Source organism: Nomia melanderi, chromosome 11 (assembly GCF_051020985.1).
Source record: "Nomia melanderi isolate GNS246 chromosome 11, iyNomMela1, whole genome shotgun sequence".
In the NCBI taxonomy this organism is placed as follows: Eukaryota; Metazoa; Arthropoda; class Insecta; order Hymenoptera; family Halictidae; genus Nomia; species Nomia melanderi.
The window spans coordinates 9,730,695-9,750,041 of record NC_135009.1 but is presented as its reverse complement, the minus strand read 5'-3'; the positions used below and the strand labels follow the sequence as shown (position 1 = coordinate 9,750,041).

Genomic DNA, 19,347 nt, shown 5'->3' with positions numbered 1-19,347 from the left:
TGCATTAATGCTCATTCGAAATAACGAAATTTTATGCTACAGTTATGTATAGAGTGATTCCTTCATCTCTTGTACCCATCAGAATTTCGTTGATTTTACATGTAGAGCACAAGCTCTTACGAAGTAAGTCAAATTCTTTGATTCGGGATTTGGTGTATATTATAATCGGCATAACAGCTTTCTCAAAGTTATTTTCTTACGAGTTCCCAAGGTCATCTGCATTTTTTTGTTCAATAAAACGGTTCGAAAGATTACATATTTATGACCTTCAGATGACCTTGATCATACAAAATTATTTCTTTTTAGTTTCGATATTTTTTCTATGTTAGATTTGTGTACCAATACTAGAAATCATGTTAAACATATAAAATCCGTGGTTCAGTTTGTTTGTCACAGTAGTCATTTATTGCCTTTTGTACTATTATAAGAGCTTGAAGTTACTGTCCTGGTCTTCTACACATCTTCAACATTAGAGATCAAAGGAGTGCCAGCATTTACCTTTCTTAGAATTTCCATTATATCGTTTATTACATTACCGTTTTTGAAAATGCCTTTAAATCAAGGGCAACAAGGTGGAGCACTTGTTATATGAAAAGCAGAAACTCGAAAGACGTACTATCAATCGTAACACACTCCTTTCCCAATCCTCCTAACATGATCTTCCTAACACTTCTATTTCCAAAAGCAGTGAAGTAATTTTAGATGCAAGAGATAAACAGAACATCCTACATTTATATATACATATATGAATTCGTAATTTATGACTTGTTTCTTCAAACATTTTATCGCTACCTTTTTACTAGAATAAATCGCGATTTTATGCTTAAAGTAGGTAATTAATTCTGTATGATCGTAGACGTGAAAAGCATTTAATGTATACAGATCAAATGAATGCTTCAATGTTTCGTCATGAGCAACTGTAACGAAAGCTATGAGTTCTATTATAGGTTTCGTTCAATTAAATATTTAATAATCGATATTATGATATGTACCACATATGTCATGAAAATATTAATTGATATATAAAAATTTTAAATATTCCTGAAACTGCATAGTGTAATCGTTACGAAAACCTCTTTCCAAGATTTTTCAACGTTTCTCGAAGATAAAATAAAAATTACTAGCTGTTAGATGATATTATTGGCCAGTATAATATTTCTGTAAAAGTATAATATTTCATTTTGAAATAAAATAATGATAACTGTGATGATTATATGAGCAAGAGTAATATAATTGATTCTTAAAGTTTCTATATTTTATATATTTTTTACTTCTATGTATAGTTTTATCTAGTGGAACGAAAAAGTGATAGCCAATAGGAGGAAGAGGTTAAAGAAAATTGAAGTTAGTCGTTTTTAATCTTACACTGTGTGAGTTGTGTTGCGCCTTACACGATGGGAAAGGTAATTCTACGTAATTCTGCGATAAATAAAACTTGTAAGACCTTATGCTTAAGATGAATGAAAACCGAGGGATTTATTCAAACTGATTCAGTGGATAGTCCTTAAAAATACAAATCAACTATAAATTCCATACACGTATATGCAGTGAGTGAGGGCGCGATCAGTATTTTCCTACAATACGATTCCAAAATGTCAGACATCGATAAATGGATAGAAATTGCAAAACAGTGCAAATACCTTCCAGAACATGATCTTAAGGTAAATAACACGTGCAAAATACGATTCGTTGACATACCAATTATAACATATTTGATCGAGAAATTGGACAAGGTGTTAAATGTATACGCATAGATTACTTATGCTCACTATATTTTCTTCCAATAATTAGATTAATTTTGTTTAGAAACTTTGTGACATAGTATGTGACTTATTACTAGAAGAATCTAATATTCAACCAGTGTCCACTCCGGTCACCGTATGCGGAGATATTCACGGCCAGGTAAACTTCGCAATTTTGTTCTAACCTCAATGTGATATCGATATCTAAGCAGATAATGATGATTATTTTGATAGTAAAAATGTAAAATGATTTCACATATACAATCTAACATTGTTTATCTCGTTTTAGTTTTATGATTTAGAAGAATTATTTCGAAATGGAGGCTCTGTGCCTGATACAAATTATATATTTCTGGGAGATTTTGTAGATAGAGGGTATTATAGTTTAGAAACATTTACCCGCCTACTCACACTTAAAGCTAAATGGTCTGATAGAATAACATTGCTCCGTGGAAATCATGAATCCAGGCAAATTACTCACGTTTACGGTTTTTATGGTCAGTATATATTTTATTGTAAAAGTATTATATATTTAAATATGTTTAATGTGATATATTGTTTAAAATATAATTTATCATTTTATAATGCATTCAGAATAATAATTGTTTATACTTTCTATGCAGATGAATGTCAAAACAAATATGGCAACTCTAACGCATGGAAACATTGTTGTAGGGTATTCGACTTGCTCACAGTTGCTGCCGTTAGTACTTATAAATAGATATATACTTAATATATTTATATTTATTTGTATGTTACATAATTGTAAATGTTTTTTTAGTTAATCGATGAACAAGTACTTTGTGTACATGGGGGATTATCTCCATTTATTAGAACATTAGATCAAATTAGAACGATCGACAGGAATCAAGAAATACCACATAAAGGTATTGTTTTATTAACATTTCATGTATAATAGGATGTATTATATTTGTCAATAAGAATTCTATATCAAATTTTATTTATAGGTGCTTTTTGTGATTTGGTCTGGTCAGATCCAGAAGATGTAGAATCATGGACTATTAGTCCACGTGGAGCTGGCTGGTTATTTGGCAGTAATGTAACATACAAATTTATGGAAATGAATGATCTTAAACTCATTTGTAGGGCTCACCAATTGGTTCATGAGGGTATGTATATTTTATACATCATTCATTATGTATTTATATGCCATGAAATAAGTAATTATTCTTTCTTCCCTTTCATTTACAGGATTTAGATACATGTTTAATGATAAACTTGTAACGGTGTGGTCAGCTCCAAATTATTGTTATCGTTGTGGTAACATAGCTAGTATTTTACAGTTCACAACTGTCGATCAAAGACGCCCTGTGCTATTCGAAGCAGTCCCTGATTCGGAAAGAGTAATTCCATCTATAATCCCTACACCATACTTTCTGTGATTGTACATACTCTGTGGTCTATTTGTTTGAATGCAAGGAGGTGGTATCTGCGTTTAGGCTTTACGGAATTACATGACTGTTTCTTCATGTTGATGGGCACAGGCTGGTACCATGACAGAGCATAAAATTTTCCAAGTAACACCATAAGATGATAGATCACCCGAAATTTCATTTAAAAGCAACAAATTCTTTATGTCTTTTATAAAAGAATCGCTTAAAAATCAGTAGGATTAATATGCGATTGAAAATGTTACTACCAATTTTTTAAGAAAATATATACCCATCTTTGTATGTTGGAAAGTTAACTTTTATACGTAGCGCGCCTGACATTGCATCAGCCTGATTTCTCTAGTTTGTACAGTGTTTTGCATTGAAACAAATGTGAACACTCTGTGGTCTAGACGCTTTTGCTGTCTACTGTGTACATTCTGTAGAGCATTCGCATCTCAGAGTATTGTGAATGTATCCTTCTGAGGAGCTCTGAGCTTTTAAGCAACTTACGAATGTGAACAACAAGTGATTCATTAGAGTATGAATGAATAAATGGAAAAAAAAAACATTTAAACATTCCGGCAAAGGAGAGTCTCTGAGTATAGTGAATGCTTAATTTGATATTACGATCGTTGTGCGTAGAATTCAGGTTTATTAAAGCGTGAGCATATATACTACTGTTAAGGTCTTCCTGAGTATGTAATTAATCTGTTTCTGGTTTAGATACTGTGTGTGCTGCGTGCAACTCTTTTTATTCTAGATGAGCAATCAGTGTCCTTAGCAGCATAAATTCGGCGGTTCTGCCGAGGTACAAATAGTATGTAGCAGTAGCCAAAGTTTTCCTGCCTAGGTAAGGAAATTCAGTAGAACAATTGTATTATATAATAGAAGTTTTGTTATTATTTCTATGCACATGACAATTTGTATGTTATATTTCGTGTGATTTAATTACGAGCTCAACATAATCATCTGCAAGATAGTTCAATAGCATTGGAACAAAATTTTTCTTTTCAGAATATCGGCCTTTTCAGCCACGTATCACTATTATGCGTACTAAGCAATAATTTGATTATTATTATTACTATTATTATTATATTATTATTATTATCGGAATCTTTGTACAGTTTCCACATTATATGCCAAATCGCTGTCGTACTGAATAATTGTAATAACTAGATTGTCATAAGTTCATTAATGTAGGGAGCAATTTTTAAGAACCGAGACCTTTAGCAATGTGCCTCTAAATTAATAAGCGTTTGTGCAATATAATGATACGATATTGATACATCATTAACGGAAGTGCACTGGCCATTGCGTACCATAAGCCTGAATTCTGACCATCGATTTGTTAGCTCATGATATTCCTAATCGATCACAGACCCGACAAATACGACATTGGCATTGACATTGGCACTGGCTGTCATGTTGAAACTACTCTATTTTGAATTTTGTGATATAGTTCGAGCGAGGCATGTGAAAATTTGCGTCGACGTTTGTAACGATTTTCCATGTCGAGATCGTTTTGAGGATGTTTTGAAGACTTGTTATTTCAAGAAGTATAGTCAACTTTTGAACAGTGCCTTCAGAACTATAACACGACGGTCTATTAGAAGTAAATACTTTCTACTGACGGATAATCATAGACGAACTAGGGACGGATCATATAAATAACAGAGAGCTTAACAAAGGGCGTGTGTAAAGAACTTTCTTCAAACTTTTTTACAATTTTTGGGAATATCATTAATGATCCCCGTTATATTATATTTCAATTTTATTAATCACGTAAGATATTTCGGCATCCATTTCGATTGCTTTACATATAAATACTTTTTACATTTTTTGAATAAAGAACAGAAAAAAAGATAGGGAGAGAGAAAGAGAGAGAGACAGAGAGAATGTAAGGGAGAAAGAGAGAATGTGTGCGCGCCAGAGAAAGAGAGAAAGAGAGAACGTTTGCGCACAAGGGAGAGGGAGAAAGAGAGAGAGAAAGGGAGAAAGATTGAAGGGAAGAACATGTGCCCACAAGAAAGAGGGAGAGTGAAGAAGAGAATATGTGCTTGCAAGAGAGAGAGAGTGAAGGAGAGAATGTGTGCGAGAGAGAGGGAGAGGGAGTGAGAGACCGTAAAGGAGAGAATGTGTGCGAGAGAGAGAGAAACCGTAAAGGAGAGAATGTGTGCGACAGAGAGAGAGAGAGAGAGAGAGAGAGACCGTAAAGGAGAGAATGTGTGCGACAGAGAGAGAGAGAGAGAGACCGTAAAGGAGAGAATGTGTGCGAGAGAGAGAGAAACCGTAAAGGAGAGAATGTGTGCGACAGAGAGAGAGAGAGAGAGAGAGACCGTAAAGGAGAGAATGTGTGCGACAGAGAGAGAGAGGGAGAGAGAAAGAGAGAGAGAGAGAGAGACCGTAAAGGAGAGAAAGAAGAAAAGATGAAGAGGACAAAGATGAAGAAATACGATTTATGTATATTCAAATTGTTACGATATGCAATTACACGATTTTACATTAATCACTGCTTTTATATTTACATTATCGATACTGTATTAGATAGAACATTAACGCGACGCAAGACACGGAGTTTACGTTACAAACTCGACTCGTCGGTTTTGCAGCCTCTTGTACCGTAAATCGGAGGTGATGCATGAGAATGCCTGCGTAGTACAGACATCCTAGGAAACGTAAAAGTATTAGCTTCTGTGCCTACCTAGGTATTCGCGGCAGTCACCTTTTAAATGCCTCTGTCTGTGATCGCTTTAATCTTATCGAAGTGTCCAAGCGCTTGCGACAATTTAGATCGGTAGGCTCGAGCGGGAGGAGATATAAAGACAATGACATTAAACGACGAGACTAATTTAGCTTAATCTTCTGTGCAGGAGCTTGAACACTGCGCATAATTCTTAAAGATCTCACAGGTAGACAACATTTTAACGAACATGTACCTTGAAAGTATAGACTTTGTTATGTTAATGTAACGAAACGTCTGTAATAAAAGTGCGCAAAAAATTGCAAACGACATATTATCAATACAAACAATTCCCGGCGCTACTGATTGTGATAAATAAAAAGTGCAATACGCGGAACACGTGCGTGTACGATGCATACAATACATACGTTAAGAGGCGTCGAAGGGAAAACGTGACGGGAGAAAAAAAAGAAAAAGGGAAAGAATATTACGCACGTTCATGTAAGGCATGGGTATGGAATAATAAAGATTTCATAAAGATCTGCTTTCATCTTTAATTAGTTTATTTACTTGTAATAATATTATTTTCATCGTATATATATATATATACGTATATACATATATATACGTATATATATATAATAATTCTATTTACTCCTTACTATTTATATATAATAATATAGTATATTTATGTTCACTATGTATAATATATTATCTACATTTATAATCCCTATGAAAGGCATCTCCAAACAGACTTCAGATTTACTTTTTTTTTTTTTAAAATATTTTATTTATTCATAAAAATACAGGGGGTTTACACGCCACCTGTGAAATCTAGCCTGTTTTGCCCGGAACCGACAGCTTCCCGATTTATTGGTCGGATTAATAACAATATATACCATATGATCCTTAATCCTTGCAATAACAACGAATTTTATTGTTCCTCGGTATCATCGTCTATATATGTACACGTAAACTCACGTAAGCAAATCTAAAGATTTTACGCTCTGTTCAAGGTTTGTAGCGCGCCCTCCCCATCACTTCTCGTTGTAACGCGTTTGCAACGCGCGGAACTACATCACTAATATTTTACTCGCCACTGGGTGAAAAACAATCGATAAACAAAGAGACAAAAACAAAAAAAGAAACGAAATAGATGAGAGTAGATCAAAACGGTTCCCCGAGTGTTTCGATAGAAAGAACGAAATGCAAAATAAAAATGCAACGGACAAGCTCGATAAACATCCGCGAGATCGTCAACAACAATCAGACAAAAAATAAATTAAAAACTAGAATGTAAAATTTCTTTGTTCTTTACAGTAAACGTATATACACATACATATACATATATATGTATTCCTTTCTCCACCGACTAGAGTGTTTGGTTCAAGACACGCGTTGATGATCGAATCAAATTCGCAGTCTGTTCGACGCGCACTGCTCCCGCTTGCCAATAGCTTGATCGATTATCCTCCGAATGAAAAATGCTACGTTAAGGTAACGGCGAACTTCTCTGTTCTGCGGTGAAAAGTTGAGGACCAATTTACCGTGATTTACGCGCACTCGGAAGTCTAAGTACAACTTTTCCAATTCTTCCGGCGGGCGGGGAAAGAATGTTACAGAGAAACATATACAAAAACGTAAACGAAATGCATGAACGGTTCCCAGTGGAATAGAAACGATAATTTCCGTGCAAACGCGATCTCCCATCCGCGGTGCTCGAAGATCTCGGCCAATGAAAATCAAATTCAACCACGGTATCGGATCGTAAATGTCGCGAATTGACCATCAACGAGAATTCCAACATTCCTCTGCGTGTGCACGCGCGTGTGCGCGTATCCCGCGATTCCAGGAGAAAAGAAAAGTAATTATTGTTTCGTGGCGAACGCAGCATCCGGTTCCCGGCAGAGCGGCGATTCACACGGCGCCCAAATCTCAGTTACAAAAGGAATAGTCGAAGGTAAACAAGACGATAAAAATGTACTTCCTAAACGTAGGTAGAAATTGGTAACTTTGACTCACTCATTGAAAAAGTATCTTTCTTTTTTTTTATCCTCTTTTCCTTTCGCCAATCCGGCATTCGTGCTTCCATTCTGCCCGTCGTTTCTGGGTTAACGTTTGCATCTCACGCTTCTTTCGCTGTACCGTGGCAAGCGGCGCAAATTTTCAGTGTCGACCAAATTGGTTCATCAGTGACAGGCGCGCGGTCGAAATTCCACGCGGAAAGTTTACGCGTGTCGATGAAAGGGGAAAAGAAGAAACTGATCGGCAGCGATACGGACACCATTCTCCCTTTTTGGAAATGCGACGAACGAGAAGAATATTCTAATGACAAACAGAATCTTAAACTATTGTTCGATTCGCGAATATTTTCTTGTACGCAAACGGTTCGAACAGTTTTGATGTTGTAACGTTTGGTTCGCCGGTTCATTGTTCGTAAATTCTATCGAGCGCCCTTGTCGATCCGCGCAATTAAGATCGTAATTTTACTAATTTAATAAGATCGTAATTTTGAATACTTTTCCAAGGAGCAACAAGGTAACGTGTGAATATAAAAAGGAATCGATGAAACAATAGTAACGTGTCGCGCAATTTCGCTCGAGCCCGATCACTTTTCGCTTCTCCGTTTCCTCGCACCAAATCCGGAAGCACCGCGGCTGCCGCTCGACACTGTACAAGAGCAGGTATAACACGGAATTATACAAAGAGACAGGACTAGTACTTTCAACATAGTTATTATTAAACCTTTCGTACAATATGTACAAAGTAAAACCCACAAACGAGAGGCGTATGTTTCATTTATTTCTTTCTTTCTTTCTTTTTTTTTTTGTATTTTAATTTCTTTTATCTTTTCTTTCTTTTTTTACTTTTGCTCAAATAGACTCTCACTCGCACTTAAATATTAAAGGTTGGGCATGATAATACTCGCGGTAGTATAATGCCCTAAGTCTTGCTGATCCAACGCGTAGCTCTCCCGTAAGCAGCTACTGTACTCCCAGACATCGATGCACAGTTTCATTTCTTTCTTTTTTCTTTTTATACAATATACATATTTATATTTATATATTTATATTTATATACTTATATATATATAATGTAATATAAAGACAGTCCAACTCGGTGCTTAATGTTTGTTTATCTGTTTTTCTCTTTTTTTTCCACTCTTTTCCTTATCTTCCTCCTCCTCATCTTCTTTTGCCTCTTTCAAACGCGATGTTCTACCTATCGTTTCCGTTCTTTCGCGACCGACGACGCTGCCACTCGTATGTACAACACTAACAATAAATAGGGCGCGACGAGAAAAAAGTTCTTCGCGGGAAGTACATAATCGTTACAAACTAACGAGAATAAAGGGGGAGGGGGGGTTGTGGCTAAGGGTTCAGACGATTCAGGGATGGACGAAGGGTTCACGGATGAGAATCGCGGTTAGCGTAGAGAATGTCCACGAAGATAGGAGACAGAAGGAAGAGAGCGAAAAAGGAACGAACGTATCCCCTAAATATCATATACGTTGCTTCCCTTCTGTATTGCACAATATACAAACGGTAACTTGAAAAGCAAAAGTTTTTCCGCGCAACAGCAACCCAACGGGGCGAGACACCGTTCATTCGTGCACGCCCGAAAAAGGAAGAAGTTCGAAAACGTACGGGAAAACGCGTTTGGCCAATGGGTCAATGAATCACCGACGAACGAAACTTTAACGAGGTTCGTCTCATTTCTTTTCCGTTAATTATCGTTTCCGGTTGTTTTTTTTTCCTTTTTTTTTTGGTTTCTCGTTTCTCCTCTACTTTACACGTTTTCTCTCTTGCACTTGTTGCGACCTCATCGACCGTCACAATTGAACACAGACAAGTGTACGATGATGTCCGGGGAATACAGGAACCGTTACCCCCAGTTCCTTAACCTCGAATAATATACATGTTTACCGTATGAAGTATCCCATCGTTAGTTAAGTCTTATAGTATGGACAAGTATCCCTAGGCTAGTAGGCCCAAGGTCTGCGAATAGTATGTGTTGATTTTTTTCGTATGTTGTGTATGTGTTACATGCGTGTGACTGTATGCGTGCGAGTATGTGTGTGTGTGTGTGTAGTGTGTGTAGTGTGTGTAGTGTGTGCGCGCCCGGCGGCCACCGGTTCGACGGTCGACTGTCCCGGGGCGAGGAAAGGCAACGGGTTTATATCGAGAACGAGGAAAGTCCCTCGCGGCGAGAGAAAAAAAACAAAAAAAACGTTCACGCGGAACACCTTGAGCAGAAGTTCGGATGTTGGTTGCTACCTCGGGGGTCCGGGGATCGTGAAGTACGATGCTGGAGATCGGCGAGAACGAGAACAAGATAAATGCAACGATCCGAAGGACGTCCGGCGAGCCTCGGTACGGATCTTCGGGATACAAGGGGCGGATTGCTGGAGAAAAATGGGGCTGTCTTCGAACGGGGGATCGTTTCCGCCATACTGGTGGCCGTCAGCGTACCGGTGATTCAGCGCGTATCTGTTACGATAACTTGTATGGAGGCAAGATGAAACAACGTTACGTCGCGATAGAACGTGTGCCGATTTAACCATTTGCGTATGCGTATGCAAGGAGCATCGTTTCCGTGTTTTCCCTTCATTTCTCTCCTTTTACTCGTTTCTTTCTTCCAAGGACACGAACGGCGCTCTTAGACTGTCGTCAGCCACCGGTTTCGCTTCATTCTTCCGTTTCGCTTGCGTACAGTTCTTCCTTTCCTTCCTTTTTGTTTGCACGTTTTTTTCTGTTTTCTTTTTCTGCTTGAAATTCTCCTTACAACGTGTATCTGTTTTTCTTTTGTCGCTATCCTTAAATAATTGAGCCAATCCGGAGAACCTGGTATTTCCGGGTCGCGAAGAAACCAAATATCACACGTGTCAATGACACACATACATATACACATATGTATACCTACGTATTTTCGCTAAACGTGAGAACTCGTTTGTTTTTTTTTTCTTCTTTTTAGATCGAACTCCGTGTCGGTTTTTCTCTGGTTATTCCGCTTTTTTCCTTTTCATCTTCTTCTTCCTCTTCCTCTTCCTCTTCTTCCTCTTCTTCCTCTTCTTCCTCTTCTTCCTCTTCTTTTCGCATTCTCGCATGTATATATGTATATATATATATTTATTTATTTATTTATAATATAGCATATACGCTTCTCTGCGAGAGAGAAATACCAAGTCTCTCGCGTAGTTCGTGTTTCGTCGGTAATTCATTAATACACGTTTCATCTTTCGTTTCTTTTCTCATTATTATAATACTATGAAATTATCGCAGTCGTTTCAGCGAGGAATCATAAAAAGAAAATGAAACAATCTTTCGCCGCGGATTAATGATGAACACCAGGTAGCAAATTTTTGTTAACGAGAAACGAAGTGCCCGCACACGCGCGTCTCGGCGCGGCCCCGATCCCCAATCACGGTTCTCCGCGGATCGTCTCCACGTTAATACATATTTCGAACCGCATAAAAATACTTCGTAAACATCCCGAAACACTCGCCGGTTTCGAAAAATCATCGGTTAAAACTCCATTGAAAAATTTCGCGAACACATTCACACGATCAACAAGTAAACCTTATCAAAAAGTTACCGAACGCTCTTAAACTATTCAAGCGGCGCCGTTCGACAGAGAAACTTTCAAAATTCGTCAAAATGCTTTTCATCTTTCGCTATCCCATTGCCAGTAATAAATCCCATAATTCTGCAAACGACAACGCGGTAAGCTCTAGAAACGCGTCAGATGATCCGAGAAGAGGATCGGGCAGTCCGAAACGCGCACGAGGGGCGATAGTCACGGACAAGAACGTGTCTCCGACCGGTGAATGATGCGCGTTACGCGTAGAGATTACATCGATGACGATAAAGTGTAAATGAACAAAACGGTGAATATACGTATATACATATCTATATATGTATATATACATATATATCTATATATATATATATGTATACATGTATACATATATATGTATATATATATATATATAATATAGTCTTCTGTGTTACGCGCTTGGACCTTGATTCGGAGTGTGGAGCGATGACGAGGACGACGGTAACAACGAGGACGACACGGATTCCCATTCGAGATCTCTTCAACGGTTTCCGGTATTTTTGTTCCTTTCTTTCTTTCTTTCTTCTTTTGTTTTTTTTTGTTATTTTTTATTATTCCCATTCACGGCTTTTTTGTTGTTTGTTGTGTGCGCACGTGCCGCGACACGGTGCCGTTTCGTCTTCATTGACCGCAGCGACGGTCACGCGAACGTTATCCCTGTCTGTCCCGAAGCTCGGGTGTCCACTGACGGCAATTCCATTAATATTCGAACGGTCGACGGCCGGCGTTGTTTCCGTTGATTCTCTTCCTTCCGATTTGGTAACTGAAATTATCACGCTTACGCTCGCAAATTCGTGACGATCGCTGGCTAATGGAGGTGGGTATCATAGAATCACGTGGGTACATCGACGAGAAGGGTTAGAAGTATGCAGGGCCTTTACAGAGTTCTATCAGTCGAGGATGCGAGTTCACTCGTGTCTCCGCACACGTATGCGTTCCTGTACGTATCAATGGTAATTTACATGTGTGTTTTCGTGTGTGCCTGTACGTGAGAATCCGTATAGAGACGTGTGTGGCGGTCGATGTTTCGCTGATCGATCGATCGTTTCTCCCGTTTCATTTGTGCCATTGTTCTTGATCTGTCGTCGATCATCATTATCATCATCATCACCATCATTGTTATCGTTATCGGCATTATCATCAACGTTATCATCATCATCATCATCATTGTTTATTATTTGTGATCACCATTATCATCATCATCATCGGTCGACTGATCTTTCGGTCGTTTTGGTAGTCTGCTATTTTAGTTGATAGTGGTGGAGAGTAGTAGTAATAGTAGCAGTAGTAGTAGTAGTAGTAGTAGTAGTAGTAATAGTAGCAGTAGTAGTAGTAGTAGTAGTAGTAATAGTAGCAGTAGTAGTAGTAGTAGTAGTAGTAGTAGTAGTAGTAGTAGTAGTAGTAGTAGTAGTAGTAGTAGTAGTAGTGGTAGTAGTAGTAGAGTAGTAGTAGTAGTAGTAGTAGTAGTAGTAGTAGTAGTGGTAGTAGTAGTAGTGGTAGTAGTAGTAGTAGTAGTAGTAGTAGTAGTAGTAGTAGTAGTAGTAGTAGTAGTAGTAGTAGTAGTAGTAGTAGCGGTAGTAGTAGTAATAGTAGTAGTAGTAAGTAGTAGTAGTAGTAGTAGTAAGTAGTAGTAGTAGGTGGTAGTAGATGGCCTACAGTGAGCGTACGTAACGAGAGTCTTATTATCGATCGGATTATGCAACGTGAACACACAATGACGTAGTTGCGCGGTACTGCGTACAGAAATATATTATTATAGTCTTTTAGTTTCGATAAAAAAGTTCAGTTCCCCTCCTCGGTTGATCTCTCATCTCGAGGTGGCGCGCTTTCTCTCTCTATTAACTCACTCTCCCTCAATCTTTCTCTCCCGCTCTCGCTCACACGCTCTTTCTTTCTTTCTTTCTCTCTTTCTCTCTCTCTCTCTTGCTCTCGCTCGCTCTCTCTCCCTTTCGAAATTCTTATATTTCTTTCATTTTATTATTTCTCGATTTCCTTATTTAAAGCATTCTCTCTGTCCCCTCTATCCAAGTTTTCTTTGCCTCTCTTTCTTCTTCCGTTTCTTTTTTTTCTTTTCCGTTCCTCCATCCCTCCGTCTCACTCTCGTTCTTCCATCGGTTGCTTTCCTCTCCCTTGTCCATTTTCGCCTGTTCCTTTTATCACGGTTTTCTCGCGGTTCTCCGTTCCCTTCTTCAACCCCTCTTCGTTTTGTACAATGCAACGAACACACAGAGTTATATTATTTATATGTACTTTTATATAATTATCATACATACGCAAACAAAGCCTTTCCCCCGTATTTTATCCGCACGAGCTTTCTCTCTCTCTCTCTCTCACACACACACACACACTCTTTCTCTCTTTCTCTCTCTCTCTCTCTCTCTCTCTCTCTCTCTCTCTCCCTCTCTCTCTTTCTCTCTTTCTCTCTCTCTCTTTTTCTCCCTGTTTTGCATCATCTGTTCGCTATTGTTCGTTCGATTCTATTACTTTTTCTGTGTTGTAAATTTATATTTATATATTTATATATATATTCATATATACATATACATAAATATATACATATATAGATTCAGATGTATATATGTATATATATTTATATATATTTATATTCTTCGTATGTATAGTATGTATATAGGTATTCAGCTTCGTTTATCGTCAGTTGGGTTTTTTTATTTACTATCTTTGAATTGCTGAGTTCAATAGGAAAGGAACGTAGAACATTTTACTCTCGAGTAGAAGAGCTGCCGCCGATTGTACCTGGAATTCAGCAAGAAAATTGACTTAGGTCGGAGGTTATTTTATTTTCCCTTTTTTTTTTTGTTAAACGATGTTTCAAAGCGACTCGATGGTAAGCTACTTTTTCATGGATCTTATTGCATCTCGAATTCTTTGATTTCAAACGAAAAGTTACAGGAACTGTCAGATCGACCTCTACGGATATGAGTTTCTCAAATTTTTATCAATACAAGTATGATTCTGTCGGCGAACATTTTTATTTTTCAACTTACTTCCGGCAACCTGACGAGGAGATCATGAAATCGGCTTGGCTGTTGAGGCGCGCTGTGTTCGACAAAACTTCGCAGGCAGCTCATGTACCGTTCTTGTATTTGTTCTAATTCCATTGTACCTCCACGTGCTAAGAGAAAACAGATGCAAGATACAAATATTGTGAATAAATGCTTTCAATAGTTCAGAGGGAACTCGTTACTTTGTTACCAACTAAAGTTATGCTAAAATTATGAATACTAAGTAACAACTACATTGCATTTGACATGTATGTACATAGAGGTGTTCACAATCATTTAAACTTAAGAAACTAATGTGTCTGACAGTCTCTCGATATCCTGATAATTGAACATGGAATCAAATTCAATTCAGGATTCGTTGAAATTATTATTACTAAAGACATTGCAATTTGTTTTACCAATAACGTACTCTTTACTTATAAACATGCTTATTGGAATAAATTTTTATAACAAACTTTGATACAAAATATTTAATGTTCTAACAATTGCGAGCACTGTTGTTATACAGACATTTGCGCAACTTTCTACTCATCTGCGATGAACTTACATTTTGCATCTCCAATTGCAGCATTATCAAGAAGTAGAAATTTCTTTATATTTCTCGACTTTTAATACGGTAAAAGAAGATAGAAGTGTATCAAGAATTCCCTGATTTCGAGTAAGTTGCCAGATGAAAATACTTACCTTGTGAGAGCATGGTGATTACTTTCAGACAGACATACTCTTCCATCCGTAGCCTCACCCTCCTGAACATTAGCGTAACGTATGTGATCTTTTCCACCATGAGCCCTACGTCTTGCCGTAATTGGTCCATGGTAATTGGCCGGCCCATCATGCTGGTCAGGCACGTTTGTAGCGTATACATGTTGTTCGAAACCTGTGTGCGGACAAATTCATTAAATCGCACCCATAGAACGTTGCACCATAGTTCCTCGTTAATATTCCTTAAAACTTTCACTACCAGCGTCACATATTCGTAACGACCATTTAGTATTTCGCGTAAAGGAAACCAAGTTACTTGCACATTAAATAGCAAAGACTTTAACGTTCAAACAATCCTAAATATTAATTACAAAGAATCTTCAAAGTATTTCGCTGCTGCCATTGACAGTGGTATATCGTCATGCACCACAATAACAAAGACATCACTCGATTTTTTAGTCGTTTAGACAAAGTCGTCTACTTTGAGATCTCATTCAGTTAATAACCTTTTCATACATTTTTTTAATCGTCCGCGTCTTTGGCAACGCGATCATTTCAATTGGAAAAACGCAGACGTTTCCCATCTCTATTCCCGAATGAATGAATACTTCGGTGTCTCTACTTCAGTCGGGTCTCGAGGTGAAAGTCCCGAACCCCTGAATCGGCTGTAGCCGCGGAGCGAGCTGAACGCGGAGATAGAAAGAGACGGTAATTACTTCTTGCATAAAATCCGCTCCCGTCCCGTCGGTACCGACGTTGGTGAACTTGTGCTGACCATGCATCGCTTGGTAGGCGGAGGTGGTCAGCACCAAGAGTTCGTGCCACTTGTGGGTGAGCAACCTTGTGTGAACTTCGACCGGTAGCTCAAGGTAAAACGGTAACCTTTTGGTCCACTGCACCAACTTGTACACTATGCTGTCTCCTATCTGACACAGCTTCTCACTTAAGTCTGATTTATGGTCCAGCAGCTCGTCCAAGTTCTGCAATCCGAGCGAAAGAGGTTGGTGAATAAGATTGATCGAAAGTATTGTAACGCGGGGGATGACGGACGACGAATTGCTAATTTTAAACAGCACGCGGATTCATGAAACGTTTTCTAAAATTGAAAGATACATTGATATCGCGTCGATGAATATCAAGGGACTACGTATACTTAACCCTTTCCCCTAATAACATCGTGTCAGACTTGTGATGAAAAGTTTAAACCCAGTTCGACAAATCCAAGTGTTTATTTTTAATACAAATTAAATATTACTTGCGTAGACACGGAATAAATACAACATTCTTTGCTTTTTGTACTAAATTATTAACAATGAAGTGCTTTTGTCAAGCACAGTCGTGGAAGGAATAAACTTGATTGATAAACTGATTCAGTTGAAATTATTACCTTTCGGAAATAAAATTTGAATTAATATTTAACGTCACGTGAGATGACACACAAAAATACTTATTCTAATTCCGCGTTTACAATGCTTCAAGAATTTTCTTTTATCCTTTCAAGATCTCGAGAGTGCTTATTATTTGCTGCAGAGTGTTCTCGCGGGGGACGAGGTAGTTTTGAAACGAGTGATTGTATGGAAACGTACGAGGAAGTGGTTGGAAAATATAAAAGCATCGGAACATACCCTCAACGTGGCGATATCTTGGAACTCGTCGCAGTCTATAAGGGTTTGGATCATGGCGAGGGTCGTGTCCAAAGGGAATGCTCGATCCCTCGAACTGCTCACAGCGTTGTCTAGCCTCTGCCTTAAATGTACCACCTTGAACATAAAAGATCCCTTTTTGAGTGCTTCCTTCATTTCCTCCTTTCCAAATATTTGCTTCCAAGAGTGTTACTTCCAATGATAAACAATTAGGAAAGAAAACATTCGTTGCATATGAATTACAGATTAGCATTTAAATATTCTAAATAACTAAACGTCCATTGTGATCCAATTCGATTTATAAAATATTAACGATTACACGACCGATATACAAAGCGAGCAACGCATAATTTAATAAAATTCAATTGAACCAAGTGAGATTCATCTTCGACCTAATGCCGATCTCAATTCCAACGAAACAAAACCATAATGCTGCATCAATGCAATCGTTAAACATTGTCCTAAACGAAACGAACAAAACGCTCAATATCTTTCAATCCCCATTCACAAAGTTCAACGCGCTAAAATCCTCTCGAAACCATTCGAAACTTTCACGACCTCATCAGTCGTGTCGGGGGATCAGTCGCGTCGTCGTCGCAGTTCAATAATTTCGATCCATCGATCGGTCGGTGGGGATCGCGCTTCCTACGTAAATCCGATCCGGCCTTTCACTGACCTTTCAGACCTCGATGTACTTCCTCGAGGTCGGTATTCCTTTACCACGGCAGACAGAAAGGTAAAGAGAAGAAGAAAAAAGGACAGAGAGAAAGACAGAGGTAGCGATGTAAAGAGGGAAAAAGAGAAAGAGAGTCGCGATACCTTTGGCGAAAGCTGCGATACCTCCGTGGACGTCCACGTCAATAAGCATAACCCTTAAGGCTCCTATACACGATGAGACTTGTTGCGGAATCTGTTTGTACTGTGTGCTAATATGTTCATTTTGCACGGAAAGTGAAAAAGATTCGTATCCATCGCTTGTGCTAGTGTTATGGAAACCGCGAGTCTTCGAAGGTTCAGAGCTCAACCTTAAAGGCTGAATCTTCAAAGCCCCAGGACTCGACTGTGAAGCTTGGAAAGCTCGATCTGAACGTTAAGAACCTTCAACGTTCAAGTCTTCTTGCTCGAAGAATCGAGAGTTGAAGATTTCAGCTTTCACAGCTCTAGGCATCAGCCCTGAGAGTTCAAGCTCTTAAGGCTTGAGCTGCTGCAGCTTTCAAAGTTAGAAGCTCGGAACTCATTTTCACGCTAGCTTGTAGCAATACATGAATAGTTACTGATGTTTCATAAAATTAGATACAGTCTGCCTACATATTATTGATTCTGTTCAGCAGAAAGATTGCAGCTAATTTTATGAAACATCGGTGGCGATGCGTGTGCCCCTGAAAGCGATGAGTTTGAATCTTTTTCACTTTCTGTGTGATAAGTAAAGTATTAACATATACAAGAAGTGAAAAAGACCCAAACCCATCCCTTGTCAATAGACATGTCCCAAGACAAGTCTTTCTAGAACTTTGCAGCTAATATTCGTTTCATAAAACTTCAATGATGGTACATGTATCGTAACATATCATACCAACAGTGAAAAAGAGTCAAACCCATCGCTTGTCAATAGACATGTCTCGAGACGAATCTCTCTGGGACTTTGAAGGTGATACTGGTTTCATAAGACTTCATTGGTGATGCATGTATTATAGCATATCATACGAACAATGAAAAAGACTCAAACCCACCGCTTGTCAATAGACATGTCCCGAGACAAGTCTTTCTGGGACTTTGAAGCTGATACTGGTTTCATTAGATTTCACTGGTGATGCATATATTGTAGCGTATCATACGAACAATGAAAAAGACTCACACCCACCGCTTGTCAATAGACATGTCCCGAGACAAGTCTCATCGTGTATAGGGGCCTTTAAAGTTCGGTCTGCACGGGCGGAACGCCGAACCGTGGGACACGTTCGTCGCTGAAGGCGATCGCCGTGTTACAGAGCGCTGGTGGAGGGATATATCGAAGGTGTTCGGAGGAGGAAGAGAAGGAGGTAGGGTGAGGTCAGTGTCCCTTGTGCAGACTTTCACGAGTTACGAAACCGTCGGAGAACTGCCCGTCCTTGGCACCGGCTGTCGCTGATTTTCTATTGTCCCTACCTCCGAGAGTCCTCGTCATCGTGTACTGTTTCGCTCGCACTCTCGCGCGCGCGCGAGCGACACGACGTTGGATAACGGGCCGACGCGACGCTTTTCGACGTCGCCGTGACGATTCCTATCGTGCCCCGTCGATTTTTCATTCGTTATCTCCTCGATGTTTACTCGGTGACCACGAACAGACCAGACCTCGCTGGATAGTGATCGTCTCGATTCGCTTTCATCGTTCTCGTATCGTTCGTCAACAACGATTCGGCGTTGCTTTCAGTATTCTTGGATCAGCATCATTGATTTTTCACGCGGCAATAACTTCTTTTCTTGCAATCAATACGTCCGTTCGATAACTGCTGTTTTCACTTTTAGAAAGGTGCACGCGATATGATAGTTCGTATTCTACAAACGAAC

General features: G+C 38.7%; 2 protein-coding genes across 8 annotated transcripts in view; one reads left to right on the top strand and one right to left on the bottom strand.

Annotated features, from left to right (window-relative positions):
* The first annotated feature begins 9 nt into the window (after nucleotides 1–9).
* On the top strand, nucleotides 10–6,356 carry PpV (Protein phosphatase V). Its single transcript, XM_031984932.2, has 9 exons — nucleotides 10–123; nucleotides 1,284–1,403; nucleotides 1,495–1,661; nucleotides 1,807–1,902; nucleotides 2,032–2,239; nucleotides 2,366–2,445; nucleotides 2,524–2,629; nucleotides 2,711–2,872; nucleotides 2,955–6,356. Exons 3-9 carry the CDS (start codon nucleotides 1,593–1,595, stop codon nucleotides 3,143–3,145), a joined length of 912 nt encoding a protein of 303 aa, XP_031840792.1. The 5' UTR covers nucleotides 10–123; nucleotides 1,284–1,403; nucleotides 1,495–1,592; the 3' UTR covers nucleotides 3,146–6,356.
* A 21-nt stretch (nucleotides 6,357–6,377) lies between these two features.
* The window catches only part of Hr4 (nuclear hormone receptor 4), a 75,805-nt gene continuing 62,835 nt past the window's right edge, over nucleotides 6,378–19,347 (bottom strand). For 4 of the 7 annotated variants that reach the window (XM_076372191.1, XM_076372192.1, XM_076372188.1 and 1 more), the window contains 6 exons: nucleotides 16,783–16,917; nucleotides 15,874–16,137; nucleotides 15,141–15,332; nucleotides 15,003–15,021; nucleotides 14,438–14,565; nucleotides 6,378–14,186 (listed from right to left, as the gene is read on the bottom strand). In XM_076372191.1, coding sequence (XP_076228306.1) covers nucleotides 14,106–14,186; nucleotides 14,438–14,565; nucleotides 15,003–15,021; nucleotides 15,141–15,332; nucleotides 15,874–16,137; nucleotides 16,783–16,917 — 819 coding nt within the window. In that variant the 3' untranslated portion in view covers nucleotides 6,378–14,105. Of the gene's footprint in view, nucleotides 14,187–14,437; nucleotides 14,566–15,002; nucleotides 15,022–15,139; nucleotides 15,333–15,873; nucleotides 16,138–16,782; nucleotides 16,918–19,347 lie in introns of all 7 variants that reach the window. The other 3 variants (XM_076372193.1, XM_076372194.1, XM_076372189.1) reach the window with 1 other exon arrangement.

Bases quoted from the DNA above. Each gene is read 5' to 3' on its own strand.
- PpV (XM_031984932.2), top strand. From the start codon at position 1,593: ATGTCAGACATCGATAAATGGATAGAAATTGCAAAACAGTGCAAATAC. The intron at 1,903-2,031 runs GTAAACTTCGCA...ATCTCGTTTTAG, and splicing joins GCGGAGATATTCACGGCCAG to TTTTATGATTTAGAAGAATT. The intron at 2,446-2,523 runs GTTAGTACTTAT...ATGTTTTTTTAG, and splicing joins ACTTGCTCACAGTTGCTGCC to TTAATCGATGAACAAGTACT.